At 42.5% G+C, this 25,636-nt stretch overlaps 1 protein-coding gene across 2 annotated transcripts in view; it reads left to right on the top strand.

Annotated features, from left to right (window-relative positions):
• Positions 1 to 25,636, top strand: part of RAB31 (RAB31, member RAS oncogene family) — a 64,921-nt gene that overhangs the window by 15,299 nt on the left and 23,986 nt on the right. For both annotated transcript variants that reach the window (XM_068396327.1, XM_068396328.1), the window contains exons 2-3: positions 11,623 to 11,702; positions 14,849 to 14,930. In XM_068396327.1, coding sequence (XP_068252428.1) covers positions 11,623 to 11,702; positions 14,849 to 14,930 — 162 coding nt within the window. The remainder of the gene's footprint in view (positions 1 to 11,622; positions 11,703 to 14,848; positions 14,931 to 25,636) is intronic.

Genomic DNA, 25,636 nt, shown 5'->3' with positions numbered 1-25,636 from the left:
GTGACTTTATTAAGTCCCACAGCTACAGATCTCCTCAAAATGAAAAAAAAAAAACAAAAGTCCCTCTGAGGTGTACAACATTGTTGATACTTTGCAGGCTTGGGTGTTTTTTTCCTTTCACGGTACATTAATACAGTGATTTATGTGTGGGATGTTGGCATCCCTTTGCAGCTGCCTTTGCTACGTTCACACCACTCATTGTCACGCAGAGCTCCCATGGTGGTAACAGCAGTGGGAGATGCCCATGTTTCCAAGGGAAGGTGCTCAGGCACCCTTCTTTCCACCTCTGTCTGTTCCACTTGTCTTGTTCTTGTAATTCCATCATGCAGTCCTCTCTCCCTCCTTGCCCAGGCTCTTGGTTCCCAACTCACTTGAACAATTTAGTCAGTGGTCCTTTCTCGCTTCCTCCTGTCCCAGTATGGCCAAGTTGACAGTTTCCTTCTCCCTTAGTACCAGGAGTCACCAGGTGGTGCTATTTCTCAATTAAATGCCCTGCTGTGCATTGCTGCACAGTCCAGCCCTTGTAGAAGGGTTTTATGGTGTTTGGTTTTGTGATGGAGCTTGATTTGGTGGGCAGCTGTGTCAGGTAGCGAGGGGTCTGCTCCTCGCCATGTGTTCAGTCTTGAGTTAATTTTTTTGAAGCAAAGTTGTTCCCTATGACTTAATCAGCCAGTGCCTTGTTCGACACTGAGGTCCTGAAAAGGCCTGACTGTTTCTACACACCTTGTGACCACATTGTTGTACTCAAAAGCTGCTTTACTGTAAAGTACGAGCAGGTCTCACTAAGGATGCCCTCAGACTTTGCACCGTTGGGTCCCCCCCCATCCAGTGGGAGGTTTTTTTGCAGGTTCCTTGGCATCTGCTGCTACTCACAAAGATTTGTGTATGTGTGACTGCTCCCTGAAAGGTGCTCCTCTTGTTTCTCCTTTCATCCTCTCATCTTGTTACTCAGCTAGATTGATACCACCTCATTTGCAGCTGTTTTTTATAGAGATTATGCTCTTACTTGAAACTGTAGAGGCTGTTCAAAACATCAGCATCTTAAGCGAATAGCCAGTGCCCCCAACAGCCAGTTTTGAGATGAAGGAATGCAAATAAACACCAGATTCCAGTCTTCCTTTTCACGAGGCTAAGCACTTCTTCCTCCACAGCTGTTCAGACTGCATGCTGTCAAGGGCATAAGAAATGGATTGATTGAGATTCTGCTCTTTGATTTCAATTTAAAATCCTCCATTTCTCTCTCTTGGAGTCAAATCTTCAGCTGAAGTTAGTGGAGTGACTACTAGCTGCCAGATGCGAGAAATTCGCTTCGGGCAAATCCATTTGAAAACCAAGTGTTTGGGGAAGAAAGAAGAGGGAAGATACAGCTGGTCCACTCGTCTTGAAGTTCTTCACGTTGCAGCTGTGACTCTCCATGCCTTCCAACTTGGCATGAAGAGCTTGAGATTGGAGCCCTAGTTAGATAGCAGGATAATGCCAAGTATCTTGGAAACACTAGGAGAGACTTTGGTTTTATATAATATTACATATACAAGATATGAATGTCTCTAGGAAAGTTAATTTATTGTTAACATTAGCTACTACACAGACATCAGCTGCTTTTCAGCATCTCTCATCTCTGGCCAGGCACATTGCTTCAATAGGATGATAAAGTGCTTTTGGCCATCTATGCTTGCTTTTATACTTTATAGTTTGGTGAGGCCATGGCATTGCTTGAGGTCTCTGGGCATATCTCTGCCAAAAGTAGATAGTTGGACAGATTGTAACTAATATTGCAGTCTGGGGGCGAGGGAGGGCTGGAGAGACTTTTTTTTTGTCTATGAGAGTGGAAAGGATGCAGCAAAGTATTAAAGAAGGTGTATTTGAAACTTGGGCATTAGGGGGTTTTGTCTCTAAAAGATAAGTGGGCTGGGATCTGATGGAGGGCAATGCACCTGTCACAGTGAATATGGACAAACATTAACTCCGGAGAAGCCTACAAAATGGCAGGACAAGGAGGACCGCATTCCCTGGCTCCAAGGGCGGCAGATAGCAGAGCAGCTGCCCGTGCCCGAGTTTTATTCCACAGGAGGATGTGTGCAGGATGCGCGTGAAAGGAAGCCACAGTCTGAATGATCACAACTGGTAAGGGAGCCAAAACCTCACAGCAGGCGTTTGGCTTCGGTGGCCGTTTGGACAGGGAGGTGGACAGGGCTGCGGACACATCCAGCTCTGAGGCAAAGCAGATGGGCAGTCACTGTACGCGCTTTGCTAACCGATGTGGACAAAAGGAAAACAAATTGAGAGAAGGGATCAGGTGATATGTTATACGTTCAGAGGCCAGAGAGCATTAAGCCCTGGCCAGCGGATATTTTTTCTATTTTGAAATAGCCATTAGGAATACACAAGTGGTATTGAAGACAGTATAAATACCAAAGAAATGAACTTGGCACTTGACTGTCTCTCAAGGCACTTAAATGATTCTTTGTCACTGTCCTGTACGAACACTTTACAACTATCGCTGATTTAAATCCTCATAATGTTGTTACAAGGTAAAATCAAGTAATTATTGTTTTCATTTAATAGCTAGTGAGCTGAGAATGATAGAGCCAAGAATTCCTGTGCCAAATGCAGTCCTTGCCACACTAAGAGGAAGGATTGTATTCTAATATAACGGGACTGGCCTGTTTGGGGGTAGAAAAATGTCTCTGAGAACAAGCGATGCACTTCCTATGTGTAGAGGGAATTAGAGTTAATCTAATTCTAATGTGCACCAGAGGAAAAAGCCTTATTCTGTAGCTAATTCGTGCTCCACGACGTCAGCGTTGGCCTGAAATTGCACCAGCAATTAAAAATGATGTGTAGGGTGTTTTACTGTGGGAGAATTGACACAGACCATCCTAACTTTATGGGAGTAATATACCAACTGGCTTAAAATATTACCACGTATTGTGAGTTTAAAGAAGGGCATGCAACAAACAGAAATGCAGACAGGGATGTTCTTGTAAGGTTCACGCATGGACAGATGGCCAAAAGAACTGTGGTGGTTCATACTGAAGAAGTGAGACACTGCAGAATAATCCTCCCCCTAAAAACACAGTTGCATCGAGATCTGTGTGTTCGTGCTGGGATCTTGGGGAACTCGGTTCCAATATTCAACGGGAGTGTTACTGTTCATCCAGCAAGTACCCTTCACTCAGGAAGGTGCATGATAGCACATGGACAGTCCTGGAGGCAACTCTGGTTCCATTTCTGCCCTTTCAAAGATTTGCTTTGCAATTGAGTGCACCCCAGATCTTTGCAGAAACTCCTTGTACATCGCTAGTGGCGTAAGGACGTGTCTGATGTCGTTGGGAGTTCTTGTTGCAGAAGACCATTGCCAGGCTTATGCAAGCTTTTCAGAGTACCAGAGGTAATGAATAAAGCCAAGCAATTAAAGGTGATGGTGATGGGGTAGGGAGGAGAAACACAACAGACCTCTTGTTTGGTAGAGGGCCTGGCTGGGAGTTGAAAAATCACGCTGCTGCCTTGGGAGGCAGGCGTGTCCCTGGGCCAGGTCTGTAGCTCTGGAAGGGGGATTCCAGCAAATCAACGGGAAAAGGATCTTCTCTGAGAATCATGGTGCTTACAGGGGAAATAATCTATTCCTCATTGTACAGGGCTGTAGTGAAAATTGGAATTTACAAAAATTGTGTCCTGAATGAGATGCGTATTCTTTTGATCGCAGAAGCGATGTTTCAGAGCATCCAGGCCTGCGTCCCTCTGGTTCAGGCTGCAGCCCTGGGCAGTTTTGTGTTGGTGGAGCAGCTGAGAGCCAATGTGTCAGTCTGAGGGCTGGTCTTGTATTTTCGTCCGTGCGCTTGTGCAGTGGTGGGATTTGCTCACTTGATATGTCTGGCAGATGGAAAAACTGCATACAGCGAGAAGCTGTTTGCACTTTTTCCTAGACACCACTCCGCAGTGCGTGACTGCATTTTCGCTGGGACAAGCCTGACGCTTGGCAGGTTCAGTTCAGTCCCAGGGGTGTCTCTGAACGCAGGTCTCCTGAAAGGTATTTCTCCTTACAGCAGTGTCTTCACACAAGTAAGTGATACCCAAATACAGAGAAGGAAAAAGGATGTGTTTAAGGTTAGCAAAAGTTTATTGGGTAGAGTGATTCTTGGATTAAAATACTGCCCTTGGAAACTGCGATCAGGAGTCTGTTGTGCATAACTCTTCCTTGTATGTTCATACGGTTGATAAAAATCCAAAGCCAATTTCAGATGCTCTTCAAACCGCCTGCCACAGCCTTCCAGACCAGCTGTAACTGGATTAGTAAGACATGGAAAGTATTGCAATGCTGCCTGCATCTGATCGTCTGAGTAATGATTAAAATGTTAATGGCAAGCACAGAGGACTGAAGCAGGCTGCAAATAGCAAAGCTTTATTTTGTTGTTCAACTCGTTGCTTTTTTACCTCCAAATGGTATTTAAGACAGCTGAAATCCTCTGCTTAGCTTTACCACGTCATGTGCCTTTGGGTTAAGGACTGGCATCTCCGAAAGCATCGAAGATGCACGTTGGGTATCTCAGTGCTGCATGCCAGACCTTGCCTGAGGAGTGACATTCCTCCTAGATACCAGGCTTGACCAGAGCTGAGCACACATTTCTGGAAAAGCCCAGCGATACTTTATGGTGCAGGCCTAGCAATTTGTTTGATGATAGCTAATAAAACGCTAACCTCTAGCAGCACTGTAATGTCATTACGCTGCTGTGAATTTTCAGATTCCATCAAAGTCCTGCTGAGGATAATGGGAATGGGCCAGGGGGACTCTGCTGTAAAGCAAAAACTAAAGCGTGGCCAATTCTGACAGTGGAAAGAACGGCTATTTTAATGTGCAGAAGCTGAACTGCCAAGTCAAAACCAGCTGCGCTTTACAGAGCTACTAGAATGAAAGGTCTCTCTGCATTTGCATTTTTGTAAGACTCATTGCTTATTTTTCTTCCCCTGAAGTTTAAACCGTGTCTTTCTACCTCAGATTTGCCTGGCCAGTTGCAGAGATTTTGAGTACCTTTTTTTGGTATTTAAAATATCAAATGCATTCATGGTAAAAGACAATTTTCTCCTTTTTGGCAACCTTCACAGCAATTCAAATGTTTTCATGGGTACGTCTTAATTACTCCAACAGTGAAGGTTCTGCACTGGGCAAGGCAAGGACCTCTCCTTCCTCTCTGCTATAGCACTGGCAGGAGTCAAGTCGGTGTAACAGAGAGGAGTATTTAGCTTGGGAAATCTTGAGCATAAACTAGCTCCTCTGTTATTTTTCAGTTAGTAACGAACCAGCCAAGAAATTTGTCGTGTGGCATGAATATGTGACAGGGAGCCAGGAACTGTTGCTTCTCCCAATACTCAGGAACAGCCAGCTTCCTCTCTGAGCAGATCCTCTTCCAGGAGAGTGGGGCAGGTTTTTGACTGTACACTTGTTCTGTATGTTTGATCGAGCCTTCCTCACCTGGCCCCATGTCTGAAAGATCACACAAGGCAGCATGATCCCACTGGAAGGTGCACTGAGAAGATCATTAGTGGGCCAAACTTGACCACAGTTGTTTCTGGTGTGTGCACTTATTGCACCTCTTGATGATAACATGTCTTGAGAAAGCTTCAAACCAGCTTGCTGGTAGGCGCCAGTATTGCCTTCTGCCTGCAACCTGTGTTTTTACGGGGGTGAGCAGCTTTGTAATTCCAGCTGTATGTGTGATGAAGAAGCCATGCCATGGAGGCTGCCTGGGGGTTACACTAAATCAACCCTGACTGCATCGGTCACACTCTTTTTCTGTTGATCAGGGATCCTCAAAGGAAGGGCTGAGCTGCCAAATGCTCGTGGTGCCTTTGCAGTTAGGGTGGTTAGCAGGGAAGGTTTTGGGGAGCCCCAGCACGAATGGGCTCCGAGGGGCAGATGCATTCCCGCTGTGAGGTGCAGGGGAGTCCTGCCAAGTTCGGTGGAAACCCCGTGGGCCGTGGGATCGGTTTCTTGCTTATGGGAAAGGATAAAGACTTGTCACTTTCAAGCATTTCTCATATTGTTGTTGAAATAATATTGGCTTTACCTGCTTTTCTGGAGCACTTGGTATTAATACCTTCCGGATTGTTCAGGTATGATCATTCTTCTTCTGATATGTAAGACGAACGTGTGTAAAACCCAGTCAGTTTGAACAAGACCTCTGCCTGTAGATCATGTCTCAGTGAATCTTGGTTATTACGAGAAATGCTTTGGAGGGACAGACATTTTTAATTCGTAAAAATTTATACACATTTAAATACCATGGATTGAATCTTGGCTTTGTCTAAAATGATGGGAAAACTTCCATCCTTCCGAAGGCGCTGTGTGTTGGATCCCTGTTTTATAGAGGTCAGTTCTCCTTTACTCCTCAATGCAAATTTCTATGGTACCCATCCCCAGGGTATCTCAGCCCTCTTTTAAGGCTGAAATGGGAAGTTAGTCTTAAGATCTGTGGTGGTTACAGGCCAGATGTTCTTTTTTTTTGTACTTTGCAAGTGGGAGGACAGAAAGCAGTTTTTTCAGTATATTCATTCTTAATGTGCCATTTCCTTGTGTGAAATGCCATCTAGTACTCTTGTTTTATTTGTGTTTCCAAAACCCTAGAGTCATAAAAGGATTTTTGCATGGTTTATCTAATTTTACATATATTTAAAAAGCCCTCTGTGTTAACATAGCCCAGAAAGATTCTGCGTAGTCAAGAACAAAATAGCTGTTGCAGCAGTGTGCATAATTATAGGGCTGCTGTTTAGTCATGAGTCACGATATATGTGGATCTTTTTGTGAATTCAACATTTCTTCCATTTCAGATGTAAAAAGAATTTGCATGAGGAGTTTAGTTTGTGCAGCACAGTGGGGCTTGACACATCTGAATCTATTAAAAGCTATTATGATATCGAGACTAAAGACTAACGTCCTAATCAGGGATGTGTTTACAGGGTAGTATAGTTCCCTTCAATTTGGAAAAGTGCTTGTAGGACTGAACCCTGTGGTTGCACAAAGGTATAAATGAGGCATCCAGATTTAAATTAAAGAGCTAAATTTTCCTGCATTAGTTTTTTCTGCCAGGATGCACACATCTGGAACAGTGGACAAAGGAATATACCAACTGCCTATTTGTAATGGGAGAATGGTTTTCTTTTTTAATATATTGCTCATATTGAACTTCTGCTTTCTTTTTTTCTCTTTTTTTCTTTTAATCTTCCTCTATGCTGCTGCAAATCAGCCAGAAGAAATCAGCAGCTCAGTTGTTGTTTGCCTGCAAATGAGTTGCCAGCATCCTGTAATTCTGCTGGCTTGAAATAGTCTCATCTTCCTTACAGTAATGTGATCCAAGAAGAGACAAGTGAGGTGGTTCTCTGCGAGCAGGAGTGTGGGTGGAAGCACTGGTTTTTGTGGCATGCTGCTCTCCGTTCTGGTGCTCTTAAAGTCCTCGTGCCTAAATCTGTGGGTAAAGGATTTTAGAGGAATAGAGAATAGCTTTTCAGGGTTACATAGTAAAAATCAGGAATTGGTCATGCTTGCATTGGTTCCTTGTGTTTATCAGAAACATCTGATACAGCTTCAGATTTCCATATCCGTTTTGCTGACCAGTGGGAGATTCTGAAGTTGTAGCTGCTTCTTCTGGTGAAGTAACAGCAGTTCACTTACTGTGGATTACATTTCTACTCCTTTCCTTCCTCCCCATGCCACTCCACCCTTTTTGCTTATCTCGGTACAATGCAGTTTATAACTGATATTTTTGAGTATGCTACGAGGCTTAAGAACAGGAACGGAGAAAAGCAAAACGTGCACTTGGTTCCATGAGTGACTCATCAAATGCATCATGAACATCTTGATTCAGAATAATTATTTTATATTTATTCCTTTCTTGCCACTCCTTTCCTGGAGTGGTATACTTTAGATCATGACGAGTCAATTAGTATAGTGCTGAAATCCTTTGATTTCCCACAAATAAGGATTTTTCCAAAGAATTACAAGATCTGTTCGTTAAAGTGCAGCATAACTCCTGAGGACATGTTCTCAGTTTCTGAAACTTGTCCAATCCACTCACCTCAGTACCACATAAGCTGAAATTTTATTCCTTGGTGCATGTTTGATGTTATACGTACACTAACATGGAGTTAAAAAAAAAAAAGGGATTAGAGGGTGTAAAAAGCTGGTGAAAAGCAGAACTTTGAGAACTGAAAAAAGTCATCTGAATGCATGAATGTTACCCAGGCATGTGGCTTGACAGGTCTGTTGTAATCCTTTGAAGAAAAAGGAACAGAACAAGGATGATCATCCCCATCAGATGATAGAAAAATGGATGTATGTAGAGGAAGACCATATAGCAAAGGACAAAGCAGATGGTAGCAGGAAAGCTTTGCATGGCCTTAGTAAGGAGGTTTAATTAAATGCATTGCTGAGAAGTGAATGCCTTTTCTGCTTCTTTGAAGTGACCATGCTTTCCTTGACTTCTGCGAGATTTTGGAGAACAAGTCTTATGAGGAGCGGCTGAGGGAACTGGAGTTGTTTAACCTGGAGAAAAGGAGGCTGAGGGGAAACCTTATTGCTATATACAACTACCTGAAAGGAGGTTGTAGCGAGGAGAGTGTCGGTCTCTTCTCCTAGGTAGCAAGCCATAGGATGAGAGGAAATGGCCTCAATTTGCACCAGGGGAGGTTTAGATCGGATATCAGGAAAATTTTTTTCACAGAAAGGGTTGTCAAGCATTGGAACAGGCTGCGCAGGGAAGTGGTGGAATCACCATCCCTGGAGGTATTTAAGAGATGAGTAGATGTGGTGCTTAGGGATATTGTTTAGTGGTGGACTAGGTAGTGTTAGGTTAATGGTTGGACTCGATGATCTTAAAGGTCCTTTCCAACCAAGATGATTCTGTGACTCTGAGATTGACCTGAAAGAGAGTTCCCTGTTGTCAGTACCAGATAACGTCTGATTAGTGGTAAAAGATTTCTACTCAGTTTTCAAGTTGTTGTATAATGTTCATACATCATGATTTGCTTTGTTTTCAGGCGAGTGTCTTATTGTACAGGTACAGTAAGATGGACTGAAAATTGTCTAAGCAGTTTTAAATCCCACATTGGAATGATAATTGCTGCCTTAAATAGGAAGCTTTTTTTTTTTTTTATTTCCTTCCTCTCTGTGCTCTAATTATACTCTGGTAGCCGGCTGTTTGTATCCTCCAGGCAACAAAACAGAAGCTGGGACTGCTTGTTGCAACTGAACGCCTTGGTGCGATAAATTGCCTGGCTCCTGGAAAGCACTGGCCACTACCTGCAACAGTGGTCGTCCTAAAGACAGGTTCATTTGTGGTTCGAGTCCATTGATTTCAGTGGAGTTACACCAGGGGTAAATTTAGCCCTCTCCATAGTCCAAGCAACCCCAGGAGCCAGGTGTAAGGATGCCTTTAAGCTTCTTGAGGGCTATTGGTGTGCCTGGCATATGCTTAAATTTAGCCGTGATGCTAATGTAGAGATGCAAGAGCAATAGAAACTTTTAAAGTTCATTTAATGTTAGCGTGAAATGTTAGTAAGAGCCAGGAGCTGAGAGGTGAAGAGGTAGGAGCTTCCAGGAAAATGAGCTAAGCTTTAATCCACACTTGTGGATGTTACGTCCCTGCCAGAGACCGGGCTGCCCTTGCTCAGGAACTGTAATTGCAGTTGCCCTTCCGAGTGACCTGTCAAGAGAGCTGAAGGAAGTAGATTAAACTAAAGCATCATCGGGTCACGGGAACCAGTATCTCATTTCTAACACGGTGGCAGAAACTCTGTCCCCACAAGAGGGAAATATAATTCCTTGCACCCAGTGGGTGGTAGTTCTGCTTTTTCCTCAACGTTTAAATTCTGGAATAATAATTAGATCCTCAGTTTCAGCGCAGAGGACCTTTTTTTTTTTTTTTTTTTCATGTGTTCTGCCATCCTGGTCTAATAATTACACAGCGATGTCAGCTGGAATCGATAGTAAAGGCAAAATTTAGGAATAGCAACAGGATGTGTTGCTGCTATTGATCAAAGGCTACAGGGGTGGTTTTAAACACTGCTTCTCTCTTTGATCTTTTTTTTTGTTATTGATTGAACACAGTAGATAAACAACCGTCTGTGTAGCATTAGCATTTATTATGGATTTTAAGGTGACTAAGGACAGCTTTGAATTAAATATGAGAATTTAAATGATGGTTTTCTAATAAGTGCTGTCTATAAAGACTTCACTTGCAGTGGCGATACAGTTTCATTTAAGCGTGGTGAAAGGAAATCTAAAACAGGCATTCTTTTTCTTGCATATTCAAAAAGAAGGTAAAATATTGCAAAATTGATTACAGGAAAGGCAAAGGCTTTTTTTTTTATATGTAGTTATGTGTGGGCAAAGGCTGCTTTTTTAAAAAAAAATACGTAGTTATGTGTGTAGTGCTCTTAGCAAACTGTATTCTCTTGTCTTGGCACTTTTTGAGAAGTTTGTGTAAATTAGTCAAGTGTCTTAAAATGTGGATACAAATGGAACTACCGGGTGCAATCTGGTAGTTCTGCAATCGCTTCCAATGAAATTAATAGAAAACTTTCCATTGACTTCTTAATGAGTTAGACTGGACCCTGGGCTGTCATTGTTAATGTCTTGGAAAGGTCAAGATTGATTTCCTGGCATCCTTTTTGTCTCTAAGGAAGCTCTTTGCAATTCTATGGGAGACACAGCGATATTGCTGTTCCTCTTCCTTGGTAATTCTCTGTATAATTTAAGTTCTTCTACCTACCATCCAAGGCTTTGTGGAATAAGAGAGACAAACCAAAAAATGCTGCATTTTGGGGAAGTTGTTCATGTCTTAAATGCCTAAAATAGTATTTCTGCATAATGTCAGGCTTTCCTCTGCCCACCCAGGTTATTCTGAATTTTATTCCAGTACTGTGCCTCTTTTTCTTTACTGTCTGGGGGGGGGGAAAGAAAGACTGTTCCTGCAAATGGAAGCAGCCTGCCACATTGCAGTGTAGAGAGCAAGTTGTGTTGCATTTAAGGTAATGCTGTTTCACCGCAGTCCAGTAAAACAACCTGCACAGGGATAACTCCATATCTCCGGGGATCCAAATCTTTGGATTCCTGCCTTTTCAAAACTACCTGAAGCCTTTGCGAAGCTTCCACCAAGTGGGCTTGTTTGTCTTGCCATGAAAAGGGTAGTTCCACCAAGTTAGTGCTGTCAGTGTACTGAAAGATTAGTGTTAGTAATGTGTTTTGGAAACATGCTTGGGCTGCTCTTGCAACAGGCCTGAAGGAAATTGTTTCTCTGGCTTTGCTGGGTAATGCACCATGTGTTTGAAAGTGCAGGATTTTCTTTGTATGAGTAGATGGCTATGCTTGAAGTACTGCAGTCCTTGCAACAGGAATATAAAATCCACCCCAAAACATACAAGGCTTGGAGAGAAGGGAGTGTTGGGAAGAGGACCAGGGAGCTCCAGTCACAACGCTGACATTTGGAAAGGATAGTCCATGTGCTTGACTGCCCCTCTTGCCACTAGAGAGGATTTAATTTTACAAATTAATATTTGACTATTTCTTGAGATGCAATATTGATATCTAGGGTCTCCTGAACTCACTGTCTTGCTTTCCTTTATTTTCAGGATACTGGGGTTGGGAAATCAAGCATCGTTTGTCGATTTGTCCAGGACCACTTTGATCACAATATTAGTCCTACTATTGGGTAAGTACCATGCGTAGTATCTTTTTTTCTTCTATATATTTTTTAACTGACTGCCACCAGCTGAGCTCCTTTCTTTTCCTTACTTTCAAGGCTCTGAACACTGTATATCTTTTTTTCTCCAGTTTATCAATTTCACTGAACCCCTTAGTCTCATTTAATGGCTTCCAGCTCATGCTGCCTGATTAGAGAGTCTGGGGCTGCCCCAAACCACGTCTGCTCTGCTTTCCCTGTTCCGGGAATACTGAGGGGGGGCTCAATTTACTATATTGCAGCATAATCTGTTATGGAGAGGCTGACAGAGCTCTGCCGATCCCCTCCTTTGAGTGCTGTCTCCTGAAATCACCTCTTCTCTGGGGCTGTCCAGAAACACTTGTGTTGAGCGTAGCCATGACTTCCAGCTATTCTGTTTTGGTTTTCGTCACTATCTTACACGAAGAGATTCTTAGATGTCTTACTTGTCTGATGTCCTTTTGTTTTTGTCTTGTCAAGAGCTTCCCACTTCAGATTGTGTTTTGGTCATAGGACCTTAGGACGAAAATCACTTTAGTTCCTACTGGTCAATGTGGTATCAAATCTGATCCTTGGAGCTTAAAGAACCAAAACCCCACAACCCAAAGAGGCTATGATCTGCACATTGACCAGGACACCCCATGGCTGAGTAATGGCAGGAGAACCGCGGGGAGCCCTTTAACACACCTACGCTTTGTATCCTGCCAGAATGAGCTGGAACATGGACAGTATCTGTTCACAGATGTGGACATGCTTTCGTCTAGGTTTAGGACATGTTGCATTATCCTGTCTTTCTCAAAATAGGGACGATGCAATTTAAACTAAACATAATTAATTCACACCTGTTCTTTAAAAACTGCCAAGCTTCCGTGTGTCAGACCATCATAGAATTGTTTTGGTTGGAAAGGACCTTTAAGATCATTGAGTCCAACCATTAACCTAACACTGCCAAAGCCACCACTAAACCATGTCCCTAAGCACCACATCTACACGCCTTCTAAATACGTCCAGGGATGGTGACTCAACCACTTCCCTGGGCAGCCTGTTCCAATGTTTGATAACCCTTTCGGTGAAGAAATTTTTCCTGATATCCAATCTAAACCTCCCCTGGCACAACTTGGAGCTGTTTCCTCTCATCTTATCACTTGTTATTTTGGAGAAGAGACTAACAGCTGCCTCGCTACAACCTCCTTTCAGGTACTTGTAGAGAGCAATAAGGTCTCCCTTCAGCCTCCTTTTCTCCAGTCTAAACAACTCCAGTTCCCTCAGCTGCTCCTCATAAGACTTGTGCTCCAGACCCTTCACCGAAGAGTCTTTGTTGCCCTTCTTTGGACTCTCTCCAGCACCTCAATGTCTTTCTTATAGTGAGGGGCCCAAAACTGAACACAGTATTCAAGGTGCAGCCTCACCAGTGCTGAGTACAGAGTCACAATCGCTTCCCTAGTCCTGCTGGCCACACTAATCAGAAGCCTATTAGTCCTGTAGTTGATTTTAATTCTAAATTTTTTTCTTTTAACATCTTAGGGACAAATCTGTCAAGTCCAGCGTTACCTGGAAATTTTGAAAATTCTTGATCTCTTATGGGAAATGAAGCTAATATGTAATGTTCACAAAGGAGTGATTTGGGTGGGAAGGGCTGATCTGGCTTGTGTGTTAGAGCTGTTTTAAATTGTCTGTGAAGATTGGTATTGATTGCTATGTGTTGTTCAGAGGGTTAGATGATACCTTCCAAAGCTCTGCCTTTTGATGCATGAAGGAGTCTCAGCTGGAAGTTGCACGTTGCAGTTCCAGGGCAATTTTGGACTCCTGAATTTAATGAATAGAGAAAAATGGACAGAGAGAAAGGAAGCATGTAATGAATAGCGTTACTGACTGAAGGACGCTTGTTTGCAGTGAAGGAATTGATGGGAACTTGAGTGGTTCTTTACTTCTAAATCATCAGCAGCCTTTTCCCGCAAGTAGTTACTGTTGCTAAGTAAATGTCTTCTGGTCAAATGAAAAAAAAATCCCTTTATTTTTCATAATTATGATAACAGAGGAAATTTTTTTTTCTATTTGAGGATTAAAAGGTGAAGGCTAGCTTGCACGCAGGTGATATTACTTATCTATAGAGATAAGGTTTTTATTTTTATTTTTTTCCAAATTAAGTGTTTTAAGTATACAAGCCTTGCACTCTACAGAAGCTGCTGAGGCTCTGAAGTTCCTGGTTTTGAAGCTGTAAAGTGTTGCTTAATGCTTTGAGAAGAAAAGTGACAACTGAAAGCACACACCCTGAAAATAACCAAAGCAAATGCTGCTTTTTTTTTGCCATACTTAATATTTTTATGAGCAATTTGGAGATGGCTGTAGAGAATTCTGGTACATCATTCTCAGGAAATGTTTTGATCGGTCATATGTCATTTGGTGCTTTTTTAATGACAGTGTATTGTATCAAATGCATTTTTATGAGCCAGGAAAAAAAGTTATCACATCTGAAATTGTTCAGCAGTGTCCAGATAGGATGGGGGGGGGGGAAAAAAAAGCCAAAACTATCAGAGTTAGGTAGTATCTCCTAGCCAGCTTTCAATTCAAGTGCTGTAATACAGAAAAAGCCTATACATTTGTAACCCTCTTTCATAAAAGAAGAAAAATCACACTGTGAAAACATAGACAAATCACATTTCCTACAAAACATACAAGAAACCACAAAGATGTCTTCATACGAGTTGAGAAGGGGAAGAACTTTTTTCCATTTGTTCAGCATGTGCATTCCAGCAGGTGACCTGTCTGTTCCCCGGTCATCCAGTCTTCTGGGTTTAACTGAAAAGTTGTGCATTCGTTGCCTGGTATGATGCTGGCTGATGCCTTTTTCCCAGGTCCGTATCACCAAGAAGATGGAGCTAGCTAGCAGCAAAGCTAAGTGTGAGCAGCGGGAGCACTCTGAAGCTCAGAGGCTTTTCTCTTCTCTTCTTTTAAAATACATATATAACTATCATATATTTTATCTGAAATGAGGGGGACTTGCACTTCGTGAAACCTTTTATCAAGGTTTTGGAGTTTCTCCATGTGTAGTCTAACCCAGAGAACTGGCTAAGGTCTATAGGTTGGATATTCAGTGTCGGTCATGTTACAAAGTTCTGCTGCTTCCTTCTTTTTAGAGCGTCCTTCATGACTAAAACCGTGCCTTGTGGGAATGAGCTTCATAAATTTCTGATCTGGGACACAGCTGGTCAGGAACGGGTGAGTATTACTTGACAATATGTCTTTTTTTTTTATCCTGGTCTCTTTTAATGTGTTGGCATACTTTTTCTAAACCTTTCATCTTCAGAAGACTTCATAAGTGTAAACCTACTGAATCTTTGCAAGGCTCTGCGAAGCAGATGGTCAGCAGTCACAAGTATATAGGTTCCCATTTCACAAGTGGGGAAAATGCAGAGGCAGGCTGGCCATATCACTTACCTAAAAATAGTGCCTGATGTGAATTGTCAGCCACTTTCCTCAAGACAGCTCAGGCAGTGCCCAAGTGGTCTCCAGCTCCCCTCTGGTTTCATCAGGTTTACATATGACAGCTTTCCTTGATGTTGAAAAGCACTTGACTTCCAGCACATGGGCTGGCGGGTGGTCTGAGCTTAGGTGGTGACTCCAGAGTTGTCCTGAGATGGGACATTGAATATGGGCATGGATTGTGTCTGCTGTTATTATTTTGGAAATTCGCACCGGCAACCTGGACCACTTATGGTTTGCATCTTGATTTTTCAAGAGTGTGAAGTGAATTGCTGAAATTAAGTAGCTTTTCCTTTGGCTTTTCAAAAAAGCCGTGATGGAGTTCGTGGGCATCAGTTCATATTGAGTGTGTGTAAGCCTGGTTGGTCATTTGTTACTTTCAATAGTCTCAATGGCAGTAGTATGCTGTAATTGGCTGACTGTAGAGTTCTCTTAATATATGACCATGTTTATCTTGAGAAGTTTGAAAGAAATGGAAAAACCTGTGCACACATTTTAAAATATCTTCAGACTTTCTTGTGGAATTGCACTGTTGTTGTTCATAGAAAAATGTAGCTATGCTCATGTTAGGCTGGGGTAAGATGAGATGCTTCTACAGGCTGTAATGTCAGTCCTGATACATCCCACTGTACTATCCACACCTGGTATGTGAATTGAGGGCAATGAAGATTTTTGCTGTTAAGTGCCAGAAATGCTTGTGCTTTTACTTACAATGCGCAGCACGATGTGAAGTGACCCTGATGAAATTTTTTGACTCTTAGCAGTTCAGTATGTTATTTATGATGGGGAAAATGGATCTTGAAAAACACATTTGAAATACAGCATCATTCCTTCCCTTGAATCTTGTTTGTTCCAATTGTGCATGGTCTGGAGCTGATAACTGACTCATTATTGCAAGAGGTAGCAAAGGTTCAGTTTTCTTTCCCAAGGCTTATGTTTCCTTGCTTATTCTCTCTCTCTTTCCTCCACTGCTTCGCTCTGCTAGACTTTTTTTTTTCATTTTAGCTCTTTAGCACACAAAACGCAGTTCTTGACATTTAGATATAAGTACTAATCTATTTCCCACATAGTCTTAAGACTCTCAAAGGTTTTTTTTAAAGTAGGCATTAATAAAGTCGTATTTACTGAACTCACGCAGCCTCATTTGAGGCAGGAAATCTGTGACTGAGCTCTGACTCTTGGACACAAAATCTGTCCTTCCTCTCAGTTTTTTTAAGCTCATCATTTTTCAAACACCTGCTTTTCTTTTTTTTTCTTTTGTGTCCAACAATGGTGAGCAGTGACCACCACAAACCTTGTTAAATTACTCGGAATCTATTACAGATAAGTTATGTTACAGGTTTTCATGTGCAATCGTGAATTATAACCTCTTTAGGCCAGGGACCATCTTTTTCTTCTGTGTTTGCACAATGTATTCCAAATTCCTAGGACTCTAGGAAACTGGGGTGATACAGTAAATAAAGTTGATAGGTGTTGAGTGCTAGCTACCAAGGCAGACAAGTTTCCCAAAGTGAGGTCCATACTGTTCCAGGTCGTTCTCTGTCCTGGAATATCCCCCTTTTACAGCTAAACACATGATGCTTCTCAATAGCTTATTCATTTTAATTAGTATTTGGGATTCTAGTTACTTTGTCCTCTTTGTGTTGGTCCTTCTGATTCGCTATTCAAGAACAAATGTCTCCCCCTGTTAATTTTTTTTCTTGTTACCCTCTGAACAACAGTGATGTCCCAAAGCTTCCAGACTACCCCAACTTCTGGGCCTATTGCTATTTTTCATAGTGTACTAATAAATGTCTTCCAAGTGGTGTTTCTGCTTTGAGAGCTGTTGTTCTTCCCATGTTCTTCGCGATTTTTGTGGAGGCTTTTACGTTCCAGTGTTGAAGTCTGGAAGTTTCATCAATGCCCGTATTGTCTGTACTGCTGATAACAGTGTTTAGGACTTCCTTCTCTTTCGACATTGCCTTCATTTGGCTTGGTTCTTCTAAACGTGAGGCCAAGCACAGGACTTGTGTGTGCTTGGTCTGGAGTGGGGGCCCTCTGTGCTTCCCCAGCTGTGCCAGCTGTTGCTGTGCCTGTGTGCTGATGTGGAGTCTGCCCTGTGCTGCTCCCCTTTGCTTCCCAGCAGAAGAGCCTGGGGTGAGGTTTAACTGAAGCCTTACTTGTGCCCTGAAAGTTAAGCTCAAACCTTAACCATGGTAGAATGGGCAGGTGGTAACAATAGCAGCAGCACTTCTGTGCTCCTCGTTTGTGAGTTTCTCCTTTTTTATGAGTTTTCTCCTCCTTTTTCTTGAGTTTCTGTGGGCACCAGAGTGGGAAACTGCCATCTTGGAGAGTGGAGAGAAACCACTCTTAAATATCTTAGTCACAAGCCCTTATTTATGCATCGCTCTGTGAGAACCAATGTGCCTCCTGGCTTTCTTCAGTCAGCTGGGAGAAACTGGAAATCCATGCGGCCGCTTCTCCAACGGAGCAGTATCCTGGTGCTCGGAGGAGCTGGCTGGAAGCAGGTGGCACCCCCTTGAGGCCTTCAGTCAACCTTCAGATAGCCACTTCTGGCATCACGAGCCTTCAGAAATGCTGATCATTACTGGCTTTAAAAGCTTGTAGGAATACCTGAGTTTGTTGAAGAACCTTGACATACAGGCCAGCCAGTCAGAGGTTGGTCATGGAGAAGAGATTCATATGGATATTAGATATCATACTTTATTTCTTTTGTGGCAGGAAGCTCAGAATTGTAGGCAGAGTAGAGAAGCAACCAGAATTGCCATTTTGTGGAAAATAATGAGCAAATGTCACTTCTGCAGAATGACGATAATGTGGCAGAAAGTTGAGATCAAAAGTGCTTCTATCATAGCCTTAGTAGGAGTGAGCGCTCAGCGTGCTTCCCGGAGGAGACTCTGAAGAGGGGTGCGTGGCTCTCCAGCAGCTCTTGCTGTGGAAAATGCACATTGTGCTTGATTACAAAAGGAGAGAGCTTGTTAATCCTTTTATCTTGTTTTTTCTTTTCCCTTTTTTGGGTAGGGAGAACCTTAAACTGGCAGCACATTTCACAAAATCCCCCTGCTTCTCTGTGCCTAAGTACTGGTCTCTGCAGACCCAGTTGCGTTGTGTCGGTGTGCTATCAGAGAAGCTTGCTTTATTCTGTTTTTCAGAGTCACTTTCCCTCCACTCCACTATTTTCCAAATGTCACTTTTTTCCCTGTCTCACTTTTTCCCCATCAGCTTTAAATGTCGCCGTGGACTTCAGGACTTAAATGCACGACAATTATGTTATTGTTAGTGAAGATTCCCTCCCCTAACAAGAGTCTCTTCATGAGTCAGTTAATGATGTTTTTATTAGCATATATTTTGGTTCGTGATGCCCTAAGTAGCTTCTAATTACAATGCTTTGTCTGAATACCTTGGGTGGCTGCCAGCTTTCGGTTTTGCCAGCTGAGGAATATGGTAGCAAATAGTTAGGGAGCCTGAGGGCCGTGTTTTTAGGGCAGGAAAATTTATCTCTGTCCTTTTTAAATTTACGGTGTTGAACTCTGGGATTTTTAATTTTGTTTAATAGAAGGACCCTCAATTACTTGAGCTCAATTTAAACCTTGATAGGAATTACCCTGAGTTGTGGGGCTGCTTTTTTTTTTTTTTTTTTAAAAAAAAACCAAACCAAACCTGTTCTGATTCCAGGAAAAGACTGACTGATGAGGTATCTACAGTGGTCTATAGCCCCCTCTTTTTGGAGTGCTAGTAGTTGTACTGGTGTTTCAGAGATAGTGTCACAAGGTAGGGGGTGAAAGTGCTCCTTGAGAGGAGGACTTGTCCTTGCCGTAGGCTTGACTGGGATGTTTCCCCTAAGCTGAGCAACCTAATCATTGAGCTTATGGATGTTTCCTCTGAAACCAGACTATCCTGAGAGGAGTTAACACCAACTATCAACGACTTGAATTACTTCTGCAGTCAAGACGTAGCCTGAATTTTTCTCTACAGTTTTTTTTGTAGGTGGCTCTGATGAGAGACCACAGCTCAGTCAGTGGGGAGGTGGTTCCCTGTATGTGGTGTAAGGACCTTACCATGGTGAGCTACTGCCAGCATGCTGCAGAGGTCAACAGGTGATTTGGTAGTGTGTGCGTTTTTGAGAGCACAAGTGGCATTAGAGCTAGTAAGTGAATATGGTATTTTTAGAGTGAGCGTAAAGCACGGTAAATCATTTAAGAGATGCATGTGGATGTGTTTTTTCTTACGCTTCAACAAACTTGTTGCATGTGTAGCTTGACAGTGAGACGTGGTTTAGGTGTAGTGTCTTGCATCCTTTGTTTAATGACTATAAACTTCAGAAGGGCTAAGCACAGGTCACTTCTGTGATGTTGCAAAAGTTTGTTTTCTGCTTATTTAAAATATCTTCAAAAGATTATCCTAAAATGTTGAAATTTTCCCTCTTCACTTTAAGAATTCTAACATTTTTGAGAAAAATGCTCATTCTTATACATAAATATCTTCTTCAATTTAACTAGCAAAAAATACCTGCAGGTTGGAGACAGACAGCTCTTTCCTGATTTATTCAGCTTGTAAATCCTGGGAACTGGAATCTCAGCCTTCAATTATGTAGGGAAGACTACTCAAGGTTATAAAATGCTAACTGGTATCTGATAGTGGCTTTCATGCATAACATTTTTCCATTCGTTCTTTGCCAGCTGAGAATGTCAAGAATTTTGTATCCCTCCCTGTGCAGCTTCATGTGCAAGAAGCTTATGTTTCAGGATAATCTGTTTGATGCTTCTGGTTTTTGCCTTTGCTTCTCTCCACACCCCAGATTTTCTGTTTGTTGGCAACTGCTGCCTCGAAGGTTACAGGAATGGGGTGTTTAAATGCCCAGACTTGGGCAAGTAGAGGAATAGGTACTATGCATGGGGCACAGACCACTTCAATGAGCTCACGCAATGCAGACGCAATGGTGGCAACCTATGATGCTTCCCACGTGGGTGCTTAACTGATCCACGGAAGCAGTTAAGGCGGCTCTCCTAAACAGGCTGGTAGTAACATGCTTCTGGCACTGGTCTACCATGCTCTTCGTTGCAAGAACCTTAGCGGTTTGGGTTGTAGGAACAGAGGCCAAAGCATGAGGAGGAATGTGCTTCAGGTGGGTTAGGGGACAGGACTGAAGGGGTTTGTGAGGGTGGCATGGCAGGAATGGCTGAGGACGGGAGAAACAGGACACCCGAAATCACCTGCAGAGGGGCTGGGAATGGACTGCTGGGCGAGGGGACCAAGGTGTGTGAAGGTCCTAGTCTATAAAAGTGAGTTTGCATAATAGGAGGGGAAGGAAGTTGCAGCGCTGTGTCACTGCCCACACACGTAAGTGGCTAGCAGTGGTAAGCAGCTGTGGCTGTCCTTACCATTAATGGCATCTAGGTAAAGAAAGGGTAAGGATCCCTGACCTCAAGAGGAGCCAAGTGGTTTGGTCTTGGCCACTCGGATGCAATGTACATAGTTAGAGAGCAGCTTCTCAAGAATGGGAATGAAATCTAGTCAAATGATCACAGCTGTCAGAAAGCAAATCTTGTGCTGCTGCACACCTGCAGATGCTTGAAAAGGCACCATGTGGAAAAATCGTAGCTGAATTCAGCCCTTGACATGAGAAGGTGGATAACACTTGCTGAGCACAGCTCTGGTTCTGCTTACTCTGTGCATCCTTACCCTTTCCAGCCGTGCTTGTAGGCAGAGTTGTAATCCTTTTGCAGCAAGAACAAGTGATGTTCTTTACAGTCTAGGATGGTAAAAGCAACCCAATAGAGGTGTTGGGGGGGTGTTGTTTGGTTTGAGTTTGTTTTTTTTCCTCTTGGCTGTGGAGTTTGGAGGAGGCAGCAGCCCTGCTGTGGCAGTGAGCCAGTGCTGGGGTGTAGCACTACAGGATGGTGCGAAGAGCTGCAGACATGAATTAGTGTTCCCTGGTGTGCCTGGCAGATTGAATGAATCCAGACTGTCATCAGCATCATTTGTCAGCCTCCATATAAACAGGCAGGAGTGGTAATTTTTTATTTCTGTATTTATTTGGCCTCTGTTTTGCTTTCTAAACCGGTATTACATAAGATACATGTAAGACACTTTCACTACCACAGCTCGGGTGTGATTTACATTATGTTCCCTTGAATTTTGTTTTTGTCTTGTAAGTATTGCAATATGGCTACTCTGTGGGTTTTTCTTCTTCCCCATTCTGTACTGTTAATACAGAGGAAATGTGAAAAGCGTTACCTATGACCAAATATACCCCTCCATGATAAGATGCACGACAAACAGAATGCAAAATGTTAGAGAGCTTTTAAATTGGTGGTAAATTCCTTAATGATGGGTTGATTCCATTTTTCTGCCCTTTGCAAGGGCAGAGCTTCTGTTGACTTCAGTGAGATGGCCAGATCAGGGGTTGCAGAATCCCAGAATGCTCCTGGAATCAATGAGAGCAACTCTGGTTATGCTGCACTTGCATTTGCACCACGTAAGACTGAATTTGTCCTCTATGCTGCAGGGCTGTACAGCTGTAAAGGTTCAGCAGCTTCTAGTCGGATCCTGAGAGAAAAAGGAGACTTGCTTTCAGAGGAAATTTCATAATGCGCATGTGGCCTCAGTTCTTCTTCCTTAGTGGCAGAGGTGTTGAACCGCAAGTGCAAAGTTGGATGTGTTGGTAGAGGAGCACAAGTTTGAAGGTGCTCTGAACCCAGTTAGCATTGCACCAGTACTTACGCGACTGCGTAGGTGTACAGCACGCTGTGTGACGTGCCGTAAGGAAGAGGGTCTTAAAGGTCTGCATGAAGCTACACAAGTCATTGATTTTGAGTTTTGGCATGTCCTTGGTAAAATAAGTTCCTTATTTATATTTTGAATGGCCCTTTTGGCTTGGCTGTAGCTGTTGAATTGGAGTATGTGCCCCTACAAGTTAAGTGTTACGTTGCATGGATTAGTGACCTCAGCCTCACCAGTTGTTATCCACCCCTACAAAAGCAGAACCAGGCTAATGAGCGGTGAAGTGGGTCAGTATTTGCAAATAGGCAAACTTTTTGTGGATACTGAATAAATTTCTATGTTAGGTGAGCTGCTAGTGATAGTTTACTCATTATACGAAGATGGGAGGTATTTCCAATGCCTAGGACATGGTGGGAAAAGGTGGGGATGAAATTCAGTAGTATAAGTCGCGAGTCCCTGTACATCTTGACTCCCAACAAAAATGTATGCTGTAAAGTTGTAGGTGATTTTTTTTTTTTTTTGGAAACAGAGAAGGAAAGCCACCTGTGAATGTTTTTATTGGTTAAAGGATGGCCATGTGTGTATGATGCAGCCACGAGAAGTGTGTTACATGTTAGGGGAAGTGCAGTTAATGCTGTTTTATTTCTAGAGCGCTGCATACAAACCTCGTCACCTGCAGGCAGGAAAGATGAACTGAAGGTGGACCAGGCACAGGGAAAGGCGATTAGACCCTGCCTTTCTCCCTGTTACCTTATCTCTAGACTGAAAGAGCCTGGTTTAGCAGACTGGCAAAGTTAAGACTGCAAGACTGCTCTATATTCATATTTCAGCTAAAGGCAAGCACTGATGCTTGAATTTTAGTAGGCCAAGGTGCAAGTAAATGACCAGTAATTTGGTAATTAGGAATTCAGAATTTTATTAATCATCAAAATAATATGATCCCCATAGGAGTAGCATGGGAAAAGACTGGGTGATTTTAGGCAGGACCTCTATCAGCTTTTGAAACAGTTTAGGAGTGTGGTTATTTGGGATGGTGGGAGCTGACAGACGACTGTTTTGGGTCTGTGTTTCCCTGTTAGCCCACGGTGGTGCGAGCTGCTGCTTGGCTGTGGGTTATGGAGGGGCTGCCTCCCTGGCACGCTGGGGTTGCGACCTGGGTATCCCTGCGGCAGAGCTGGGGGTGGCTGCCCAAGCGTTTTAGGTGGCCCTTCTCGAGAAGCAGAGCTGTTCTCATGCCAAAACTCGAACTGCTCCTGTTTCTCCTAATTTTCTTGGGAATTGGCTGGATACAGAAATACCGAGCTATAAAATCGAGGTTATAGACATTGTAACTTATAATACAGAAGGTAGTCCAGTGAGATTTAATTTTGTGAGCTGATTTTTTTCTGTGTCGCTTGTTTTGGGCATCTGTCCCACATTTGATCCTTGGCAGGTGAAAAATGTGCACAGTAGTATTTTGTATCCATCCCTTTAATTAATTTTGCGTGACTCTCTTTTTCCAGGTAATTAGGCCAGAAAAAGGTTCAAGAGGACTTTGCTTTTGGGCACTGATTTAAAAGAAAAAAAGAGAAAAACCTGACCAAATAAACATAATTTTTTTCATAGTATTTTTACTATTATGTTTGTGATATTGGAAAATCCATGCTCATAAAACACGTTTATTAAGAGTCTATTATTAGATCATGAAACTTACTCAGAGTTACAATTTTTCAACACCTCTTGATTCATTCCATGTTGTAAAGAGTCTTTTCCTGTTTTCTTGGGGACAACAGTGATTTCTTACGACTGGGACATAGTGTATAATCATGTTTGTTTATTGAACTGTACAAAAGAATGACAGAGGGGATTTAATTAGGGTTTTATTTGATATTCTGTACTGTGATAACTGATGATAGTTGTTACTAGTGTACTTTCAGTTGTTATTAAACAATTTCAAAGTACTTTTTTTTTTACTCACAGACCATAGGAAATTGCATTAAAATGTATTGTAATCCCATTTTGGTCACTTTGTCCAATGTAAAATGTGAAATCTTGAGTGTCAGGTTTATCCAAATATGGATATAAACTTACATGCCAGATGAAATCTGTTGCTTAATATCAAAAAAACCCATAACATATCTTGAAGCTACATGCCTGAATATGGATGGAATGTTTTCTCCTCTTAAAAGGCCTTACAGCTAAAATATTACCGTAGAATAATGCAGGAGGGAATAACTGCCCTGTTAGCTGAGCAAGTAAATGGATTTTCAATACAGTAGAGCAGGGGGGTCATACTTACACGTTAATAACAACTACTGAACCTGAGGACCTTTCAAAGGCAGTTGCGTTTCCCAGCCTTGCTTGCTGTGGTCTTGCCCTCCCTCTTTCCAAGCTTGTGAGGAATTGGAATATTTAAGTAGATTATTTCATCTTAAATAGCAGAGGAACTACATTCCTCCCGCATGCAGTGCCTCTGATCACCCCTTTTTATGTTTCTTGACACAAGGAGGAGGTCAAAGATAGTTTGATATCGTTTGGCGTTTCTGTTACTGAAATGCAACATGCTGTTGAAGTGATTAATTAATCTCCAAAAATGTTTCAAAAGAAGTTTTCTTTGTTTTCTACATTTTACCTGCACTGATTCAAAAGGATTATTGCTTTCATTGTAAGCAAAAATGAGTAAAACTGACAGTGGCAGTGGACTGTAGCAGCAGAGATGTGCACAAAGTAGTTCTGCAAGTGCAGAGCTGTTTCAGTGCAGAATAAACCGATACGAATCTGGCTTCTAGTGGTCCTGTCCTTCCTCCTTTTTCTCAGCCACGCTTTCCCACCCCTTCCTTTTGACTGAGCCTGGGTCATATCTGATGCACAAGCTGGTTTGGGAATTCAGCTAAAAATGAATCCTACCCAAAAAATGCTAGTTTGCATCCTGGTTCCATTAAAATCTACTTGTCCAGGATGGAGCGAAAGAGGTCTGCTTCTGTTTGCTTTTTTTAAAAAATAATTTTTATTTTTACTTTCTGGCTGTAACACTGGCAATATTCAGTGCAACAGCTACTGTGAAAAGCGTTCTTGTCACCTGGTCAAAAGAAAAGGGAGAAAAATTCCCAAGATGTCTTATAGGCTCTCAGTGTGCTTTCTGGGGCAGTATTGAAGGAATTTGAAGCATGTGAGTTTGACTGTGTGGCTCCTGTGAAGTGTAATTGCTGTTATCTGGGAGCTCTTTATAAATTCATGAATACCTCATAATCTAGATTAAAACCAAATCAGCATGTGTGTAGGGTATGTAATTTTTTTTTTCCAGGAGTTTACAGACTGGAGGAGTGTGCATACACCATGAAAGGTTACATTTACCCTCCACAATTAAGGTCCCTGATTCCAGGGTAGGTTAATGCAACACACTGGAGATTTTCTGTCGTGATCTGGAAGCCTAAAAATTCTGGAAAGCATTTATTGCATTAAACATGCAAATAATAAAGACACATAATGAAAGCCCACAAGGCACACGTCTACCCAACTCCCTCAGGACCTTGGCTGATCCTTTTTCTTTGGACCACACTTCTTGCCTGATTCCTCTTTCTTTTCCCATCCTCCTTCCTGCTGTTTTCTCCTGTTAATGAGCTCTCCCACCTGCCTCACTCCCCAAAACACTTCAGCACTTGACCATCTGTCACTGCTGCTGTGCATCCTTGCTGTTATAAGTATCAACCTTGAGCTAGGATGTGTGATCTGTGATAAAT

Source organism: Nyctibius grandis, chromosome 3 (genome assembly GCF_013368605.1).
Source record: "Nyctibius grandis isolate bNycGra1 chromosome 3, bNycGra1.pri, whole genome shotgun sequence".
Classification (NCBI taxonomy): Eukaryota; Metazoa; Chordata; class Aves; order Nyctibiiformes; family Nyctibiidae; genus Nyctibius; species Nyctibius grandis.
Note: the sequence above shows the minus strand (reverse complement) of the source record. Positions and strands in the feature narration are given on the sequence as shown.